Source organism: Hemitrygon akajei, chromosome 23 (assembly GCF_048418815.1).
Source record: "Hemitrygon akajei chromosome 23, sHemAka1.3, whole genome shotgun sequence".
NCBI classification, from domain to species: domain Eukaryota; kingdom Metazoa; phylum Chordata; class Chondrichthyes; order Myliobatiformes; family Dasyatidae; genus Hemitrygon; species Hemitrygon akajei.
The window spans coordinates 24,751,738-24,770,552 of NC_133146.1; the positions used below are offsets into that span (position 1 = coordinate 24,751,738).

Sequence of the window (18,815 nt, forward strand, 5' to 3'; positions counted from 1 at the left end):
CTCTGTTATAAACATGCAGAAGAGAGCTTTCATTTTACCAAAGTCATTCAAGTAGAGCCAGACTGTTCATACAGCAAGTTACTGAGGTCCAGTGTCCAATTACTCCTGCTTCTCCAACGTCCATGTGCTTTTGCACGCATTCTGTCCTGTGTGCACAGGTAGGCAAGCTGTGGATCTGAGATGGGAAAGGACGCAGAGCCAAATGTAACTAATCTATTAAACCTTTATTCTTTTTACACTAATCTTTTTGTTTAACGCTGGTGTTGATTAACTAGCAAACAAGACCAATGCAGGTACCTGCTGTATGCCTTTCTGTGTCCTTTACATCTCTAATTAATTTATAGCTCCCACGGCTTCCATGAATTTCCTGCTGATGTCCGATGGGGTTTGCAGATATTGGACACTGTAGCTGTTGTATCAGTTCCCTTCTGCTGGGATTAGTTATGGACAAGGGTCACTTGGTCAGATCCCCTTGCAGATGCGATTATCATTGCGTAATGTCTGGAGTGTGAGTGACTCCTGCCCATCCAGCTCTTGCAGCCTCTCGGACTGTTCAGTATCTCAGGGAACACCCATGAGATATTTACACTAGAGGATTTTCCCTTAAAAGAGGGGTACACTAAAGCTCCCTCCTACAGTCTGCCTGTGTGATGCACACAGGGCCAGCTTTGCAGTCACCCACCTCTGATTTCAGTATCCCTTGAAGGCGTTCCAATGGTCAGTGAGATCTAACTATGTGGCATAAAAAATAAATTTGCATTGGCCTCCCGCTGTCTGTGGGTTCTCTCCTTTTAGTTAGGGGATCCATTTGTAACACTAAGCCATAGTGGGGCGAAACCACTTCAGACTTTGGGATCAGCCCAGAACAGGAACTATTCATCAGAGAAAGGCAAGAGGATGGGGTTAAAGTGAGAAGAGAGGAGTGGAGGTGAGAGATGCAGAGGAGAAAAGGTAGGTGTGGAGTACAAGGAGAAGGTCTAGATCTGAGCATGTTATTGTTTTCACTGGTCACAATGTTCCCTCTATCTAAGGAGTCTATGTTCCATCCTTGGAGCTAGGTTCCTGCCTTTAAATTCTGACAGCTTGCTCCTTCCACCTTGGCTTTGATTATGTGACTGTAGGGGTTCCTGGCATCCTGGCAGAATGTTCCCATCTCTCTTTAGTTGACCAAGGGCTCCAGGGCTGTGCCTAGAATTCCAGGTGTTCATTCTTTCTTGAGTGTAGCCATGGGCTTTTATCAATGAGGGGCAGATTGGCTTTAATTAGAATCAGTTATCATGAACTGGTGCTAGCCACTCATGAAATTAAGACATTCTGTAATGTACTAAGGTAATAAATTGTGCAGTTACAGCTGGGTGGTTGTTAAAGGTGTGATAATGTGTAGAGAGCACAAAATTCATATGGACCCAATGAACTGAGACAACAAGGCGCACGTTAATCAGCTTTCACATTCCCCAATTGCACATGTTCTTCTGTTGACCAGTTCAGGCTCCAATATATCTTACAGCTCACATATGAGACCAGGTTTTCGGAATTCACCCTGCATGCCAAAAGGCCTATCCATCACAGACTCGTCACTTAATGAGAGGAATGTTCTGGATGTTTTTACAGTGTGCACTATCCTGGGCGAGGCTGCCCACCACGAGTGCAGATTTATGAAATCATCTCTGAGTGCCTCAGCTTTGGACTGCAGAGGGTTTAAAACATGGCCAGTTACGTTCTGCAGTATGGTGTTGCTATCTCTTCATTGCAGTTGATATTCCTGAAATTGCCTGTGAAGGTATTGAATTCTCAGGAACATGTTCTTGAGCCTGCTAGTCTATTCCGGGATGTATGGATGGGTAATAAATGCTAACAGCACAAACAATGCACCAACCCTGTGATAAAATCTGCCCCACTCAAGGCTTTACTAGCCTGACTTATTACTGTAACACCTCTGTCTGAGTAACAATCCAACAGTCCGTGGTACGAAACAGTCACTGGTAGATAGGGTCAATAAAAAAGATTTTGACACACTGGCCTTCATAAATCAAAGTATTGAGTATAGGAGATGGGATGTTATGTTGAAGTTGAATAAGACGTGATGAGGGCTAATTTGGAGAATTGTGTGCAGTTTTGGTCACCCACCTACAGGAAAGATGTAAATAAGGTTGAACGAGCACGGAGGAATTTTACAAGAATGTTGCTGGGTCTGGAGAACCTGAGTTATAAGGAAAGATTAAATAAGTTAGAATTTTATTCCTTGGAATGTAAAAGATTGAGAAAAGATTTGATAGAGGGAGACAAAATTATGAAGGATATAGTGTAGACAGGGTAAATACAAGCAGGCTTTTTCCACTGAGGTTGGGTGGGACTACAACCAGAGGTCATGGGTTAAGGGTGAAAGGTGAAAAGTTTAGGGGGCCATGAGCTGAAATTTCTTCAGTCAGAGGGTTGTGAGAGTGTGGAACAAGCTGCCTGAACAAGTGGTGCATGCAAGCTCAATTTCAACGTTTAAGAGAAGTTGGGATAAGTACATGGATGGCAGGGATATGAAGGGCCATGGTTCCTGTGCAGGTCAGTGGGAGGAGACAGTTTAAATGGTTCAGTATGGACTAAATGGGCTGAGTGGCCTTTTCTGTGCTGTACTTCTCCATGACTCAATGACAATAAAGTTTTCCCTAAATGCTTTTTTAAAAATTTAATATTGACTACTTTATATCTTTTTCCTCTGGTCTTTGACTCTCCATATGTGGAAACTGTTTTTTACTATAACTTTAACCCCTTGTTTCAATTCTTCTTCATGATAAAAAGCACTATGAGGTCACCTTTCAAATTTCTCTTTACTCATCCAAGTCCTGTTCAATATTTCCTGTTAACTGTACAGTCTAAGTTACTTAGAAAATTGATGTGTGGAACTCTCCTCCCCTACTTGGCACCTTGATGTATATGACCAGAACTGTGTATGGTGCTCTGATCATTTCCAACCCAGGTTCTTAGCTTCAATACTTCCATGCCTCATATCCGATTTGAATTAAATTATAATCTCTTAAACTGTTATAAAGAACAACAAAATTAGCACGAATCAGATACCGCACATAAACAGTGATGATAGACAGATTAAAGGAAGTAATCCTTTCCATTTGAACCATGTTTTTCATTACTAATGAGATAAATTACCAAGTCAAAATTCCATACGCGGCTGTTTACACGAACAGCAGTGGTTGCATTAAAGCCAATTCTCAAATGGGTCTCCATATGGCGTTCAATTATTTGGCTGTGACTTAAAATCTGTATTTTGCAGTAGTGCATCTTTCATTGTTATGGACGAGTTGACTCTTTAATCCACCAACACAGATTATGTATGGTAGCTACCGCTATTTATACTGGCAAAACTCGCAGCGAAGTTGAAAGGATTTTTTTTTAAGATACCACGTCATCAATGCTAAAAAGTGAATGAATGAATTGATAGATACAGCCTAATCCAACACAGGCAAAATCCTCCTCACCGTTCAGCCCATTTACAAGGAGCGCTGTCAGGAGAATGCAGCACCCACCACCAAGGACACCTACCCTCCAGGCCATGCTCTCTACACTGCTACTATCAGTTAGGATGTCGAGAATCCTCAGCACCCACACCACCAGCTTCAGGTACAGTTATTACCCTACAACCATCGTGGATGACATTACTCACCGTAACTCTGAACTGATACCATAATCTCCAGACTCACTTTCAAGGACTCCACAATTCATGTTCTCAGTGTTATTTTTTATTTGCCCAATTTGTCTTCTTTTGCACTTTGGCTGTTTGATAGTCATTGTGTATGTGTAGTTTCTTTTCATAAATTCCATTTCTTTATTATCATGTAAATGCCTGCAAGACAATGAATCTCAAGGTTTTATATGGTCACATGTACGTACTTTGATAATAAATTGATTTGAAACTTTGAAAGATGTATTTCTTAAAATCTGTCACAGTTTAAACATTTCTTTTCTTGGAAAATCATATTAAAAGTCCTGGAGGTGAATCGCTATACTCCTAGGTAACATTCTACCATTCCCACAATGGTCTCTAGAACGTTAACAGATGGACTGCTCTTGGCAGTTGGATTTACCAAAAAGCTGCAGATGCTGGAAATCCAAAATAGAAACAAAATATAAATAGTCAGCTGGTCAGAATAGTTTGTCCCTCTTCCAATCTCTCTTCTGCTGAAAACCATCCAATTTCCCTCTCTCCTTCGCAGCCCTGATGGAGGATTCCGGACCAGAATTGTGCAGCTTCTCTGCCCACACATACTGTCTGACCTGCGGAATCTTTCCAACATTTGCTCTTTTTATTTCAGTCTCCTGGCTTATAATGGGCATGACTTACGTAATCCAGTTTCTGAAGAGTGAAAAAGAATGTCTGATTAGTGACTGTAGTCGTAGATCTTGACCATCCTTGTGAGTTTGCCTGAACAGCAGGGAAAAAGCGTCACTTCAGTGAGCTTGCTTTAAAATTCAGGCAGGCAGGTTTCGGATTGAATCCAAAAACTATTTCTTGGCACAGAAAGTGATCAAGGCCCAAATTTGTGGCTGCAATATTAAGCTCACTTGGACGTGTAGATTAGTTTATCAGTCTTTACTTGTGTGTAGTTTTTCATTGAGGCTATTGTATTTCTTCATTCTACTGAGAAAGCTCGCAAAAAAAAGAATCTTGGAGTGGTATAGGGTGACATATACATTATTTGATAATAAGGTTGCTTTGAACTTTGAACGAATGATATTCACAAGAGATAGAATCAAATGGACCAAAGGTGACTTCAGCATCCAAATCTTATGATAGATAAGCTTGATTATCCGTAATAATGAAAGCTTGCTGCCATTGCAGAAGCTGAGAGGAATTCAGCTGCTAGTATATCCAACCAGTCTTGGGACCAGTTATATATAGTACAATAGATCCTGACATTATGCAATAACTTAGAGCTTCATGTCAGTGGAACAGAGCAAGCACTGAGATCCAAAATACTCGAAATACATATCGCAGATGTGGCCTTTTGTTTCACTTTGCGGTGCAGAACTTTAACATGATCATAAACTCAGAGCCTTTATAAAATTATTAGAGGCACAGATAGGGTCGATACTCAGAATCTTTTACCCATGTTAGGAATGTTAAGTACTTAAGGACATGTACTTAAGGCGAGAGGAGGAAGATTCTGAGCAGATGTTGAGGCAATTGGTTTTTTTCACACCGAGAATGGCAGGTGCCTGGAATGGGCTGCCAGAGGAAGTGATGGAAGCAGATATGGTGGTGGCATTTAAGAGGCTGTTAGTTCGACGCTTGAACAAGCAGGGAATGGAGGGATCCAGATCATGACCATTTAGCATTGTTGTTGAAACAGTCATGATGGACCTGTACCCGTGCTGTACTGTTCTATGTTCTGTGATATATCTAACTGCTGTCAGTTAAGTCAAACTGGCCAAGTGAAGGATAAATGCAAAATAAAAGGGATATTCTCAAAGTTTTGCTCCAGACTTTAAAGGTGAGCTTTTTAGTCATTGAGAACTACTGACTATTTGTTGAATATGGAATTGGTGAGGACAAACTGGACATTTTACAGCTTTTTGCAGCTAATTGCTTGCTACAATTGCCATTTGTTCAATGTTTTGATTTCCCTGAGTCATTCTCCTAGCCCCCAGGACCCTCCCAGGCAAACAAAAAAACACAATAACACCAAACCCCTAACTCCTCCCTCTCACACATAAATCTAACAGGTCGCTCACAGGGATAAACATCGACAAGAACATCAGGCCCCAAATCCCCAACCCCTCCCTCACCCAAACAAGGTAACACCCACCATTCGGTAACAGGAAAGATAAACATGGCAGAGGGTCAAGGCTTATCTTTTCTTTCAACAGCTTCCATGGTTTTTCTATATCTCATGGCTACCAGGAGAAGACGAATCTCAGAGTTGTATTCTGCACACATGGTTTGACTCTTCTGGTCAGTTACCACGATTCTAAAACTCCATCACCAACCAGTTGATATACTAACCAGGCTGGCGTGGTTATTCAAAGGTAGCTCTTCAGATCTGTTTTGCTTTGGAACTACATCAGCTGCAGCAGATAGGCCAAGCGCATGTTTGCTTCTTACATATAGATCAATAAAGCTCAGACACAGACCATTTACCCCACCTGTCCATGCCAACCATGGTGCCCACCCAGCTCGTTCTACTTTCCCGTATTCGGCCCACATCCCTTTAAGCTTCGACCCTCCACGTGCCACATTTATCTTTCCTGTTACCGAATGGTGGGTGTTACCTTGTTTGGGTGAGGGAGGGGTTGGGGATTTGGGACCTGATGTTCTTGTCGATGTTTATCCCTGTGAGCGACCTGTTAGATTTACATGTGAGAGGGAGGAGTTAGGGGTTTGATGTTATTGTGTTTTTTTGTTTGCCTGGGAGGGTCTTGGGGGCTAGGAGATTGACATTTTAGCTGCCGTGTCTGGGTGGGCGATCTGCTGGTTTTTGTACGGGGGGTGGAGTTGGTTGCGGGGGATTTGGGGTTTACCAGTTTTGTTGCTTTTTCTTTTTCATGTGGGAGGGGAGGTTGATACCTTTTCTTTCAACAACTTCCATGATTTTTCTATATCTCATGGCTACCTGGAGAAGACGAATCTCAGAGTTGTACTCTGTGCACATGGTTTTAATAATAAAATGAACCTTTGAACCAATCCAGATGCTTCTTTAAGTCTACTATTGTACCTGCCTCGTTCCATATATTCACCACTCTCTGTCTGAAAAGTTGCCCTCAAGTCCATTTTAAATCTTCCTTACCCCCTTACCCTAGATCCATGCCCCCTACTTTTGGATTGGATAGGGCAGAATTTGTTGAGGGTGCCCAGCAAAGTTTCCTCAAGCGACGTGTAGATGGTCCTACTAGAGAGGGGCAACATGACTTACTATTGGGAAATGAGGCAGGACTGGAGCTTGAGCGCTGCTAATTAAAGCTCGGTCTCATCAGCAGTAGCAGCTGGCGACCTTAATGCAGAGAATGTAGGCGATGACACCTTTTGTGGGAGACTCCCAAAGGAGCCTGTGGGACAAAACTATATGAGATTTTCCCGTACCCTGACCAATAATTATTCCTTAACTATTATCATGCAATATCTGGTCAATGTCTGTGAGGAAGACGAATTTCAGGGTTGTATACTGCACACATACTTTGAGAATAACTGTACCTTGAATCTTTGAGTCTTCTATCTTGCTAGTGGTGGAAGTTTGCTTCTGCAAGTAAGCTGCTATGACTGCTGCATGACAGTTATTGGTCACGGCACAGGGTGATCTCATTGAGCGTTCCGGTGTCCTTGCAACATGATGTGGCATCAAATAAGTGGAGTTCTTTATTTTCTTGACGGGAGTGGACCCAAGGGCATGGGACAGAGAGCATCACACGCATCACATAGAATATTACAGCACAGTACAGGCCCTTTAACCCACAATGTTGTGCTAGCCCTTTAACCTACTCTAAGATCAATCTAACCCTTCTTTTCAACATAGCCCTCCAGTTTTTCTGTCATCCATGTGGCTATCTGAGATTTACTAAAGCACCTCTATTGCCACCCCTGTCAAGTCATTCCATGCACCCACCACTCTTTGTGTAAAAAGCTTAGCTCTGAAATCACCCCTATACTTTCCGACAATCACCTTAAATCTATGCCCCTCATATTAGCTATTTCTGTACTAAGAAAAAGTATCTGGCTATCCACTCAGATTATGCCTCTTGCCATCTTGTACAGCTCTATCGATGCAGACCGGGAGACCGTTTCGCCCGACGCAGACTGGGCACCTACGCTCTGTCTGCCAGAGAAAGCAGGATCTCCCAGTGGCCACACATTTTAATTCCACGTCCCATTCCCAATCTGATACATCTATCCATAGCCTCCTCTACTGTCGAAATGAAGCCACACTGAGGTTGGAGGAACAACACCTTGTATACCAGCTGGGTAGCCTCCAACCTGATGGCATGAACATTGACTTCTCTAACTTCTGTTAATGCCCCTCCTCCCCTTCTTACCCCATCCCTGATTTATTTATTTCCCTCCCTTTTTTTCTCTCTCTGTCCATCACTCTTTGCCTGTTCTCCATCTCCCTCTGGTGCTCCCCTCCCCTATTCTTTCTCCCTAGGCCTCCCATCCCATGATCCTTTCCCTTCTCCAGCTCTGTATCCCTTTTGCCAATCACCTTTCCAGCTCTTGGCTTCACCCCACCCCCTCCTGTCTTCTCCTATCATTTCAGATTTCCCCCTTACACTATTTACAAAAAGGCGCAGCTTTCTACGTGTGTGTACTTGTGCAGTGTGTCACAGGCAGCTGTGGATATCATGAAGAAACTGTGACAGTTTTCTTTATCCATTAAGTTAATTATTCAGAAGGCAAGGTAGACAATGGGATCACCCAAGAAACGTTAGATGGTGCATGAGATATTTTACTTAGAGCAGGAATACAAGTAGGCCAAAGCTGGTCAAGCACTAGATCCTTCTTCACTGGTCAAGTCACTTTGCCCAATGCATCTGCCCTGGATCCACTTATCGTCAAAAGCTGGATCAGTCCATTCTTGTGATTCACAATTGGATATTGGAAATCTGAAGTAACATTCTCAACATCATCAGCAGTTGAATAAATGGTTCCATTTAACTTGAACGACTCTGTCCTTTGCCAGATGTCATTGAAGAGCTCAAAAATTACTCACGTAGCTATTGTGCATGAGAAACATTTTCAAATTCTGTTCAGATTGCAAAATCTTCATATGGTAAAATTCTTTCATAGAACATAAAACATAGAACATTCCAGCACTGTACAGGCCCATCAGTCCATGATGTTGTGATCACCTTCTAACCTACCCAGAGATCGATCCAACCAATCCCTCCTACATAGCCCTCCATTTTACTGCCAGAGAGGATATTCCACTGACCCACCACTCACTGGTTTTAAAAAAAAACTGACCCCTGACATCTCCCCTGTACTTTCCTCCAATTGTGTTAAAATTATACTTCTTAGTATGAGCTATTTCTGCCCTGGTAAAAAGTCTGTGGCTGCCCGCTCGATCTATGGCTTACCTATCAAGTCCCCTCACACCTTCTTTGCTCCAAAGAAAAAAGCAGCAGCTCATTTAACCTGTCCTCATAAGACCTTCGCTAATCCAGACAGCATCCTGGTAAGTCTCCTCTGCATCCTCTCCACATCCTTCCTATAATAAGGCAACATGAACTGAACACAGTATTCCAACTGTGGTCAAACCAGTCTTATGGAACTACAACATCACCTTTCCACTCCCGACTAACGAATGCCAACACAAACATGCTCTAAATATCTCAAGATAAACTTTGGTTTTGCTTTGATATGCTAAGCTGAAGGCAGCTAAAATTATAAAAGACAGATAAAAGTTAATAAAACGTTAAACACAGCTTACTGAGGATAAGAATGATGAAGCTATTAATGAATATTTAATTTATTTTTTGTATTCATGCAGCCTCTGTTACATCTGAAGAAACTCACTGTGCAAATGCTTTCCAATAGGGTATTTGCACTTTGCCACACCTGGTACATCTTCTGCACAACCAGCATTCCCATTTTGTTTAGAATAATTTTGTTCTGCTTTCCTTTTCGTCTAGCAATTTTTCCATCACGTTAGGCTTAAGCTTTCTATATCTGTACCATCAGCTTCAAGAATGGCTACTGCCCTTCAACCATTTGATTCTGGAACGAACCGACTTAACCCGTAATGCAACACCAACACATAATTCTCACTTTCTCTTTTTGGTCTAATTAAGTTTGTAAAAATTATTTTTTTTTGTGACTGAAGCCTATCTGATGCTCTCTGCCTGTGATGCTGCTGCAGTAAGTTTTTCACTGAACCTGTGCAAACATACTTGTGCTGATAATAAATTCAACTTTGACTTTGTTACACATGGAAGATCCCAGCAACAAGTGAGACGATTCGGATACAGGCAAGTGCTGAGACATTTAAGGTCCAGTTGGTGGCAGAAATCTCCAGGGGATAACTTGAACCCTACCTTGTGCTCTTCATTTGTAAAGTGGACAGCATTAAGCAAAAGCTGTCCCTGTTGTTCCCAGGATTGTGCAGGTTGCTTTCATAAACATTCAGGCAATCTGCCAGAAGACCAGGTGTTTCTTTAACATGCTCCTGGGAGGGAAATGCAAATCCGGATCATGAGTATGTTGCTCACTTGTGATCTCCACAATCTCAACGTTACATTTCCAAGCAGTGACATAATTTTGTGAAACACCCCAGTTTCCTTGGCTGTGTAAGAAGAGGGAAGACAGCCTCTGGGCCCGCCAAATGTGTGAGATTGAGGCGCGCTTGATCGCACCCCAAACCCCGGTTTGTGTGGATGCTGTGTCATTTGCTACCCTGTTACAAATTAATGCCACGAAATAACAGACAGTACACTGCATAGGATTAAAGGAATTATATTTATGAATATTAACTGAAAGGTTAGTAAAGAATAACAAAAAGGAAAGGGCCCGTTCTAATTAAACAGTAAAATGTGCACAAGTTGGAGCTCATCTTGAACTTCTCTGTCACTCAAGCGCAGGGCCCTCGGTCAGCGTGAAATCACACACCACCTTCCGAACGTCACTCACAATCCATCTCAAACAAACGGGTCTCCCACCGGATCGTATGCTACGACCCGTTCTCCCCAGCGTCTTCTCTCTTCATCTCCTCTCGAACAAAAGCTCAAGACCAACCTTATCGTCCCTCACCAAGAAAAACCTCCCGCTAATTGGATGGCACACATTTCACATCATCCCTCATCTTCAACAATAACCCGACAGGCTGAAAGCAGAACAGACTGCTCTTACAGAACTGATAAATGAAATACCTACAGTGTATCAGTAAAGATAAGAACCAAGGCATTACATTTGCATAAACCAGTTCTACTGGCAAATTAAAACAATTGACCTCTGGTCAATTGAGGCCAACGGCCATGTTCCATCAAATAGTGATTAGACAAAGTATCTTTTCAATATACCCTATTACCATTAGACTTCAGGTTTTCAGACATGTTTTCACATTACAGTTATATCTATGCATACAGCAGAGTTTACTCCAGTGCTGATTGGATATGACCATTATAGTCCTTTGACTACCGGCAATGAATCTCATGCATAGAGTTGAAATGAATATACATCCATTTTGATCCATTTCCAAAAGAACTTCAGTTCTATACACAAGAGTGGTGTGAAGGAAGAGAAGAGAGGCCGAGTAACTGATGCACCATCAATAACTCTGTCTGAGACGTGAAGGCGAGATATCGGCTTTTATTGACTGGAAGAAAGATCAAGCAGTAGTTGACCACCATACTACATCCTGGAGACAGGGAGGCCGGGCTCAGACCTCAATCGCCTTTATACCGGGGTCTGCGGGAGGGGCCACAGGAGCAGTCAGCAGGGGGCGTGTCCAGACAGGTATATGTAGTTCACCACATTCACCCCCCTTTGTTTTAAAAAGAGCCCCCATGTGGCGAAGTTTCTTACAAGTATATTTACAGGTTAAGTCTATCAGGTGGTCGAATCTGTCGCTGCGATCTACGTAGCACCGGCTGTGATTGCACAGATGCCGGTGGTGATTGCACAGGTGCCGGTGGTGGTGATTGCACAGATGCCAGTGGTGACTGCACCGGAGACGGTGGTTGTGCTGGTTCCGGCCTAACTGGAGGTGTCAGCCCACTAGGCGTCAGTGATCCCTCACGTGTGTGCGAGGCGACTGGTATACATGCGTACGAGACGCCCGGTATAGGAGTGTCGTGAGGAGTCTGTGTAGGGCTCGGTGTGCGCGGTGTCACCTCGGGTACAGGGTTCATAGTTACCATGGAGTGTTCGGGGTAGTGGTCTGCTGCTCCTGCAGGCGCCAGGTCGCGGACGGAGACCGTGTCCTCCCACCCATCAGGTAAGACCACGTAGGCATACTGGGGGTTCGCATGTAGAAGGTGAACCCTCTCAACCAGCGGGGAGTATTTATTGCTCCTCACATGTTTCCGGAGCAGCACTGGCCCTGGGGACATCAGCCAAGCTGGTAGGGTGGTCGCAGTGACAGACTTCCTGGGAAAAGAGAATAGGCGCTCGTGATGGGTGGCATTGGTGGACGTACATAACAGGGAGCGGATAGAGTGGAGTGCCTCGGGGAGGACCTCCTGCTATCGAGAGACCGGCAACCCTTTTGACTTAAGGGCTGAAAGTGTGGCCTTCCACACTGTGGCATTCTCCCTCTCCACCTGACCATTTCCCCGGGAATGTGGTGAACTACAGTAACCCAGCAGCCGATACTGCTGCCCCACAGTTTTAGAAACCTGGATTCTATCCTGACCTCAGGTTCTGTCTGTGTGGTGTTTGCATGCTCCTCGCTTGTCCCTATGTGTATTTTGCTGAGTGGTCTGCTTTTAACCCATATCCTAAGGGCTAACTGGCTATTGTAAATTACTCCTTAGTGTAGAGAAGTGGCGTAAGACTCAAAGGACAGTTGATGGGAGAGCACATAGCCCAAATGCTGGAGGAACTCAGGGAACAAACAGTCAACATCTTGAGTCATGACCCTTCATTCGGACAGTTCATCATGAGGCCTGATGGAGGGTCTTGGCCTGAATCACTGACTCTTTAATCCTCTCCATAGATGCTGCCTGACTTGCTGAATTCCTCCAGCACTCTGTGTGTGTTGCTCTGGATTTCCAACATCCGCAGAATCCCTTGTGTTCATGATGGGAACGAGAGAAGTTGCAGAGCCACTGGGGAATAAGGAGAAGGGGAATGGAAAATAACACAATTGCTCTGCTGGCAGCTAGCATGGACACAGTGGGTTAAATGGCCTTCTTCTACATCATAATAAAAAAGGAAAGCTTGAGGGTTAGCCATTAGCAGATCAGAGCTCAATATGAAGGCTTTCATTCAGGATGCCACATCTATCACCTGTGGCCAAAAGACTTTGATGGTCCAGTCAAAAATGATAGAATACAGAATATGTAATGTTTTATATTGGTACACCAGAGCAGAACCTTTAGGGTTCCTTGGAGATATGGGAAGGTGGATGGGAAGAAGCATATGTGTCTTCAGTTAGCGTGGTCACTCCATCGTTCTCAGTGATCAGTGAAGCCAGCGAAATCATTGACTGTTCACACATGACGTAGTTGTTCAATTCCTTACAATTTTCCACTTCTGATCTCACCCTCCATTTTACCAACCATTGCTATATTGAGCCAATGTGATCTCCGGCTTCTTCAATCTGCAATAACTACACATTGCCATTGGGCACAGTGTCTGTTGAACTTTATAGAAATACTTCAAACTTTTTCTATTTTCTTTGAGTAGGTCTTCTGATAAATCAGTAATATGTCTGCCTTCTGCAGCACCGCACACTCTCACAATCCTACCCAATTCTTTTCTCCGTCCTTTTTCAGTTATTTTAACTTGGCATCAATTACCTTCATGCTTCACTCTCGACCATAATTTTTTCTTCAATGTTGATTTCAGAGTCTCCTAGGTTTGATTTGAAGCTAACCTCAGGTTCTTCAACCTATTTTCACATTGTCTGTCAATGATTTAGATCATGGAATTGATGGCTTTGTACAAAGTTTGTGGATGATATGAGGATAGGTGGAGGAGTAGCTGCACTGAGGAAGCAATGTGATTGCAGCAGGACTTAGACAAATTGGAAGAATAGGCAAAAAAAGTAGCAGATGGAATACACTGTTGAGAAATGTATCATAATGTATTTTGATAAAAAGAACGATAGTGTGGACTATTATCTAAACAGGAAGAAGGTTCAAACATCAGAGGTGCAGAGGGACTTAGGAGTCCTCGTGCAAGACTCCAAGAATATTAATTTACAGGTTGAGTCTGTGATAAAGAAAGCAAGTGCAATGTTGGCATTATTTCAAGGGGAATAAAATATAAAAGCAAGGAGATAATGCTCAGCCTTTATAATACACTAGTCAAGCTGCACTTGGGAGTATTGTCAACAGCTTTGTGCCCATCTCAGAATGGATGTGTTGTCATTGGAGAGAGTCTAGAGGGGTTCACAAGGATGACTCTGGGAATGAAGGGGTTAATGAGGATCATCTGGCAGCTTTGGGCCTGTACTCACTGAAATATAGAAGAATGAGGGGGATCCCATTGAAATCTACCGAATGTTGAAAGGGCTAGATAGGATGGACGTGGAGAGGATGTTTCCTATGGTAGGGGTATCCAAAACTAGAGGGCACAGCCTCAAAATTAAGGGGAGACCCTTTAGAACAGAGGTAAGGAGGAATTTTTTTAGCCAGAGTGTAGTAAATCTGTGGAATGCTCTAATGCAGACTGTGGTGGAGCCAAGTTCATGGGTGTATTTAAGGGGTAAGTTGATCAACTCTTGATCAGTCAGAGCATCGAAGGATACGGTGAGAAGCAGGTGTATGGGGTTGAGTGGGTTCTGGGATCAGCCATGATGGAATGGCGGAGCAGACTCGATGGGCTGAATGGCTTAATTCTGCTCCAATGTCTTATGGTCTGATTGTCTAACCCGCAGCCAATGGCACTGCCCTTGAGGGCTTGGTGGAAGTGCATTCAAGAAACTTTTGTTACAAATGCAATATGCTAGAGATGTTTCTGAAGTGGAATTGAGAAAGCTGGGAATGGTGTATTGGGGTGTGGAATTGCTAGAGGCTGTTGTTGTGTTGGGATTGGTTATTTATCATATCCGACAATGAGAGCATTGTGTAGTTCTTTGAAGTGAACTGTACAAAGAACCCTGTGCAGGAGTTTCTATTGTGGAAAAGCTGTTGCACTGGGGAGTTCCGTTCTCTCAAGATCAGAAGTCTGGGTGTAGTGGTACTTCACAGTTGGGGTCTTCCTTGGTTGTAGTGGATGTGCTCTGCTCTCCATGAAGCATTGCAAAACACCTTCCTGACGGTTGGATCTCACTGCAGGTCACACCCGCCCAGTCCACTGGAGATGACTTTGCATGCTAGGACAGGCATGTCCCTATCTTACCCAGATATGAGGCCCACCAGCTACCCTCACCTCTACCGAATTTGTATTGTACAGACTGAGTGGTGGAAGCAACATGCATTCTGGTTGCAGTGCCTGGTACTGACTAGTACAGAAGTGGCAAACCTATGGCATATGTGCCCAAGATGGCAACTGCAAAGATTTCGTTGGTACGTGGCATGCAGTGCTACTCCTCAATTTTTTGAACCCCAGCAATAACAAAAAGATACACAATAATCATCATTACTTCCAAATGAAGAATCAATTGATGTTTTACAACCCAAGAGAGTGAGGGAGCTTCACACAAAATGTCTCATACTGCTTGGTGTCAGCAAGTTGATTGCAAGAACGTGTGACATTGGATGATACGTTTGAAATCCTCGTAGACCTGGTGTACTCATCAGTATTTAGATAGTAAATGGTTATAATAACAATACAGTACTATTTCAAAAAGATGTTATTTTTCAATTACCTTGTTAAGAATTTAATAGAGTGGATTCCAGTTAATTGGGACACATTGAGACCAATACATTTTGACCCAATTAAGTGACTGTCCCAATTGACCCAACTTCATGGAAATAGTTAAAAGGTATAAAAAAAAAGAAACTACCAATTAATTGAGTAACAAATCATGTATTTAAATGAAAACAAAATAAATTAGAACACTATCATACTAATACAGTACAATAAAATTGTGGAATACTTCCTAATAGATACTGACAGAGGAATTCATCCAGTGTATGCTGCCGTATTCTTTTGATTGACTGTAAATGAGCAAAATCAGTGCCAACACCAAGTGTAGGTAATGGGTTGCCTTCATTCAATGATTTTGATTATTGCACCTTCCGAATCTTCTTTTTCCTTGCATCATTCAAGACGATTATCAACAGTTTAAAATTCTTTGTAGTTCCTAGCTTGTTGAAGTAGTGAAATAGTTTCACGTTTTGTCCCAGCTGTTTCTAGCACCTCCTAAACTGAATACTTGAAACTGCCATGAGCAAACGGTTTTGAACTGTCTTGCTGCTTATTTCTGTGTCGCCCCTCAGTCCATCAATACTGCCAAATTAACATTCTCATTCTTGGGTTAAAATGCCTTATTGTCTTCTCGCCTTCCTGACTCTGTAAGTTTACCCTGCCCTGCGTTCAGTTGTCGAATTCCCCTGAACCATTCTTAACTTCACAATCATTGGTAAGCTCCTCCGGTCCTCAAAAGCATCACAACTTCAACGGCTTTACACTCCATCATATAGAACTGCATTTCTTTTGATGCAATGCCGCACCCACCCTACCAAGAACAATGCCACAGGGTATGTGCTATGTCAAAGGAGGCAACCTTGCATTGACTTAATGACTTTCACAAGCTTAGGATGGCCCAAAGCACTTTTCAACTGACTAAGTAATTTTGGCAGAGAGATTGTGCACAGTTAGCCCCTACAAATCATAAAAACAGAAGATTCTGCAGATGCTGGAAATTCAGAGCAATGCACACAAAATGCTGGAGAAACTCAGTAGGTCAGGCAGCTTCTATGAAGGGGAATAAAAAGTTGACATTTCAGCTGAGACCCTGATGAAGAGTCTCAGCTGGAAATGCCAACCGTTTATTCCACTCCATAGATGCTACCTGACCTGCTGAGTTCCTCCTGTATTTTGTCTGTGCAGCCCTAACAAATAATGCCTTGATAATTACTAATAATGTTTCTGTCAGACCTGCACGTGCTGGCACCACCCAGTCTCCACCCAGATGCTAGGAGTCATCTGCCACTTGATTCAAACTCATAACCTGCAGCCTATTTAACCCCAGTTCTCAGCTACAGACCTTGTTCCTTGTTCACTCGTTGAACCAGCCAGCATCAACCAGTTGCTCCTAGGTTGCCCATTGTGTTCAGTTTCTGTTCTCACTTTTTTTCATATCCACTCGTGGCTTGCTACATTGTGGTATACTATCAAAGTTATCGTTTATTGCTGAATCGTCTCCGTTGCTTTGCGTTGGGAGTCAAGCCTCCTCTACATTTCCTGACAGAGTCAGCAATTTTGGTTAGAATAGTGCTCACCGGGGCACAGGGAGAACTACACAGCATTCCTTCGAATAGTGCCATTGTCTAACTGAAAGACTCAAGGAGGACACAGCTTTATAATGATTTTTTTTTTAAAAAGAGTCATACAAGGAAATTCTATTTCTGTGAGAAATTTGACATCCTCACGTCAAAGGGGAAATTGTACAGATTATCAATCTCACTATTCTGATGCACAATCCATGAATCTGGAGTCTGGCACATGTCTTTGGTACTTCTAGGGTACAACATCAAGCTGTATTTGTGCTGATTCACAATGGTTTGGACTGTTCCCTTGTTCTGTACCACATGGCGCCTACACTGTGAATGCCATCATTTACTGCAGTTTACTTTTCTTTTCCAATATTTTTATTGATTTCTACATAGAAGAATACAGAGTACAAGAAGATATGTATTATAAGTCAAAAAAGATAAAGTAATACCAGATACATTATATTTGAATCACACTTGAAATCTCATTACCCTATATTCATGTAAATTAAATTAAATTGTAATATTGAAATGTGATAATCTTATTATACAAAAAAAAAGGAATCTAAGCCTGCTACCAAGATCGAAGCTGTTTGGTAAAGAAAGGAAAAAGGAAAAAAATCCTTATCATGTAGTGAAATATGTTATTAGCCAACATCTGTACTTTAACAGCAAATCAAAGGTTTTGAAAATAGTTCAAAAATGGTCCCCACAATGTTTGAAAGTCTTGACTAAATTCAGAAATTGAACAACGGATCTTCTCTAAATTTAAGCATGACCTAACATCACGTAACTACTGAGCGTGAGTAGGCGGAACGACATCCTTCCATTTAAGCAAGAGCGCCCTCCTAGCAATAAGAGAAATAAAAGCCAAAAGGTGCAAGTCAAATGACTCCAAAATAATATAAATTTTCCTGCAACAATACCAAATAAGGCAGTCAAAGGGTTAGGCTTAAAATTTACTTTAAAAAGTACAGAGAAAGTTTGGAATACTTCCTTCCAGTATTTTTCAAGACTCGAGCATGTCCAAAACATAGTTGTAACAATGGAGAAGCTTCACTGATTCATTTACTGCAGTTTCCAAACCCACTAAACAGGATCTTAGGAAGAATGAAGCCTCAATGGACCCACCAGTGGGTTGGCAGAGAGTTGAGGCCTGAAGCTGTGTCCCAGATCCCATTGGGATGATTGCAAGAGGACCAGCATAACTATTGCCATAACGACCTGTATTCCCTAGGTCTGCTGTCGTGGTTGCCATGAGGATTTGGAATACTCTTCAGGGACCACATAACACTAGGCCCTTAGTGCAACGAAACAGACAACTATTTAACTGCTTCAGGCTTTCAGAACTGGTTGTTTTGTTTCCCGCCCGCAGAGGAAGAGGCCCCTTGAAAAATACATCTGATGTCATCAAAGCAGCCAAAACAATCTCCGATTCTGGCAACAGGATGGATGTGTTAGTGCGTCAGATCGCCAGCCAGGTAGGTGTTCTTTATCACTTCCAGACAGTGCCCACCTTTTTCAAGCACTATTATTACCCTTGCTGCAGAGTCTCAACTGGTGACCCGCTGGTTGTGATTTTACTTTCTATTCTTTCACTGTCTGTGTGTACAGCTGTTAATTCCAGCCTTTTACTTTCACCCATTTCTAGTACCCTGTAGGAGGGCCAGTTTCTGAGCTGCTGCAATTCAGCCGATACTTTTCAGATTTTTTTTCAGGTATTTAACCTAGCAATACTTGAAGAAACAAAGATCACAGGATGTCTGAGTCACAAT

At 42.7% G+C, this 18,815-nt stretch overlaps 1 protein-coding gene across 5 annotated transcripts in view; it reads left to right on the forward strand.

The window, feature by feature from the left end:
* Positions 1-18,815, forward strand: part of LOC140715275 (catenin alpha-3-like) — a 1,577,100-nt gene that overhangs the window by 1,523,729 nt on the left and 34,556 nt on the right. For all 5 annotated transcript variants that reach the window (XM_073027216.1, XM_073027218.1, XM_073027219.1 and 2 more), the window contains one exon: positions 18,416-18,521. In XM_073027216.1, the coding sequence (XP_072883317.1) occupies positions 18,416-18,521 (106 nt within the window). The remainder of the gene's footprint in view (positions 1-18,415; positions 18,522-18,815) is intronic.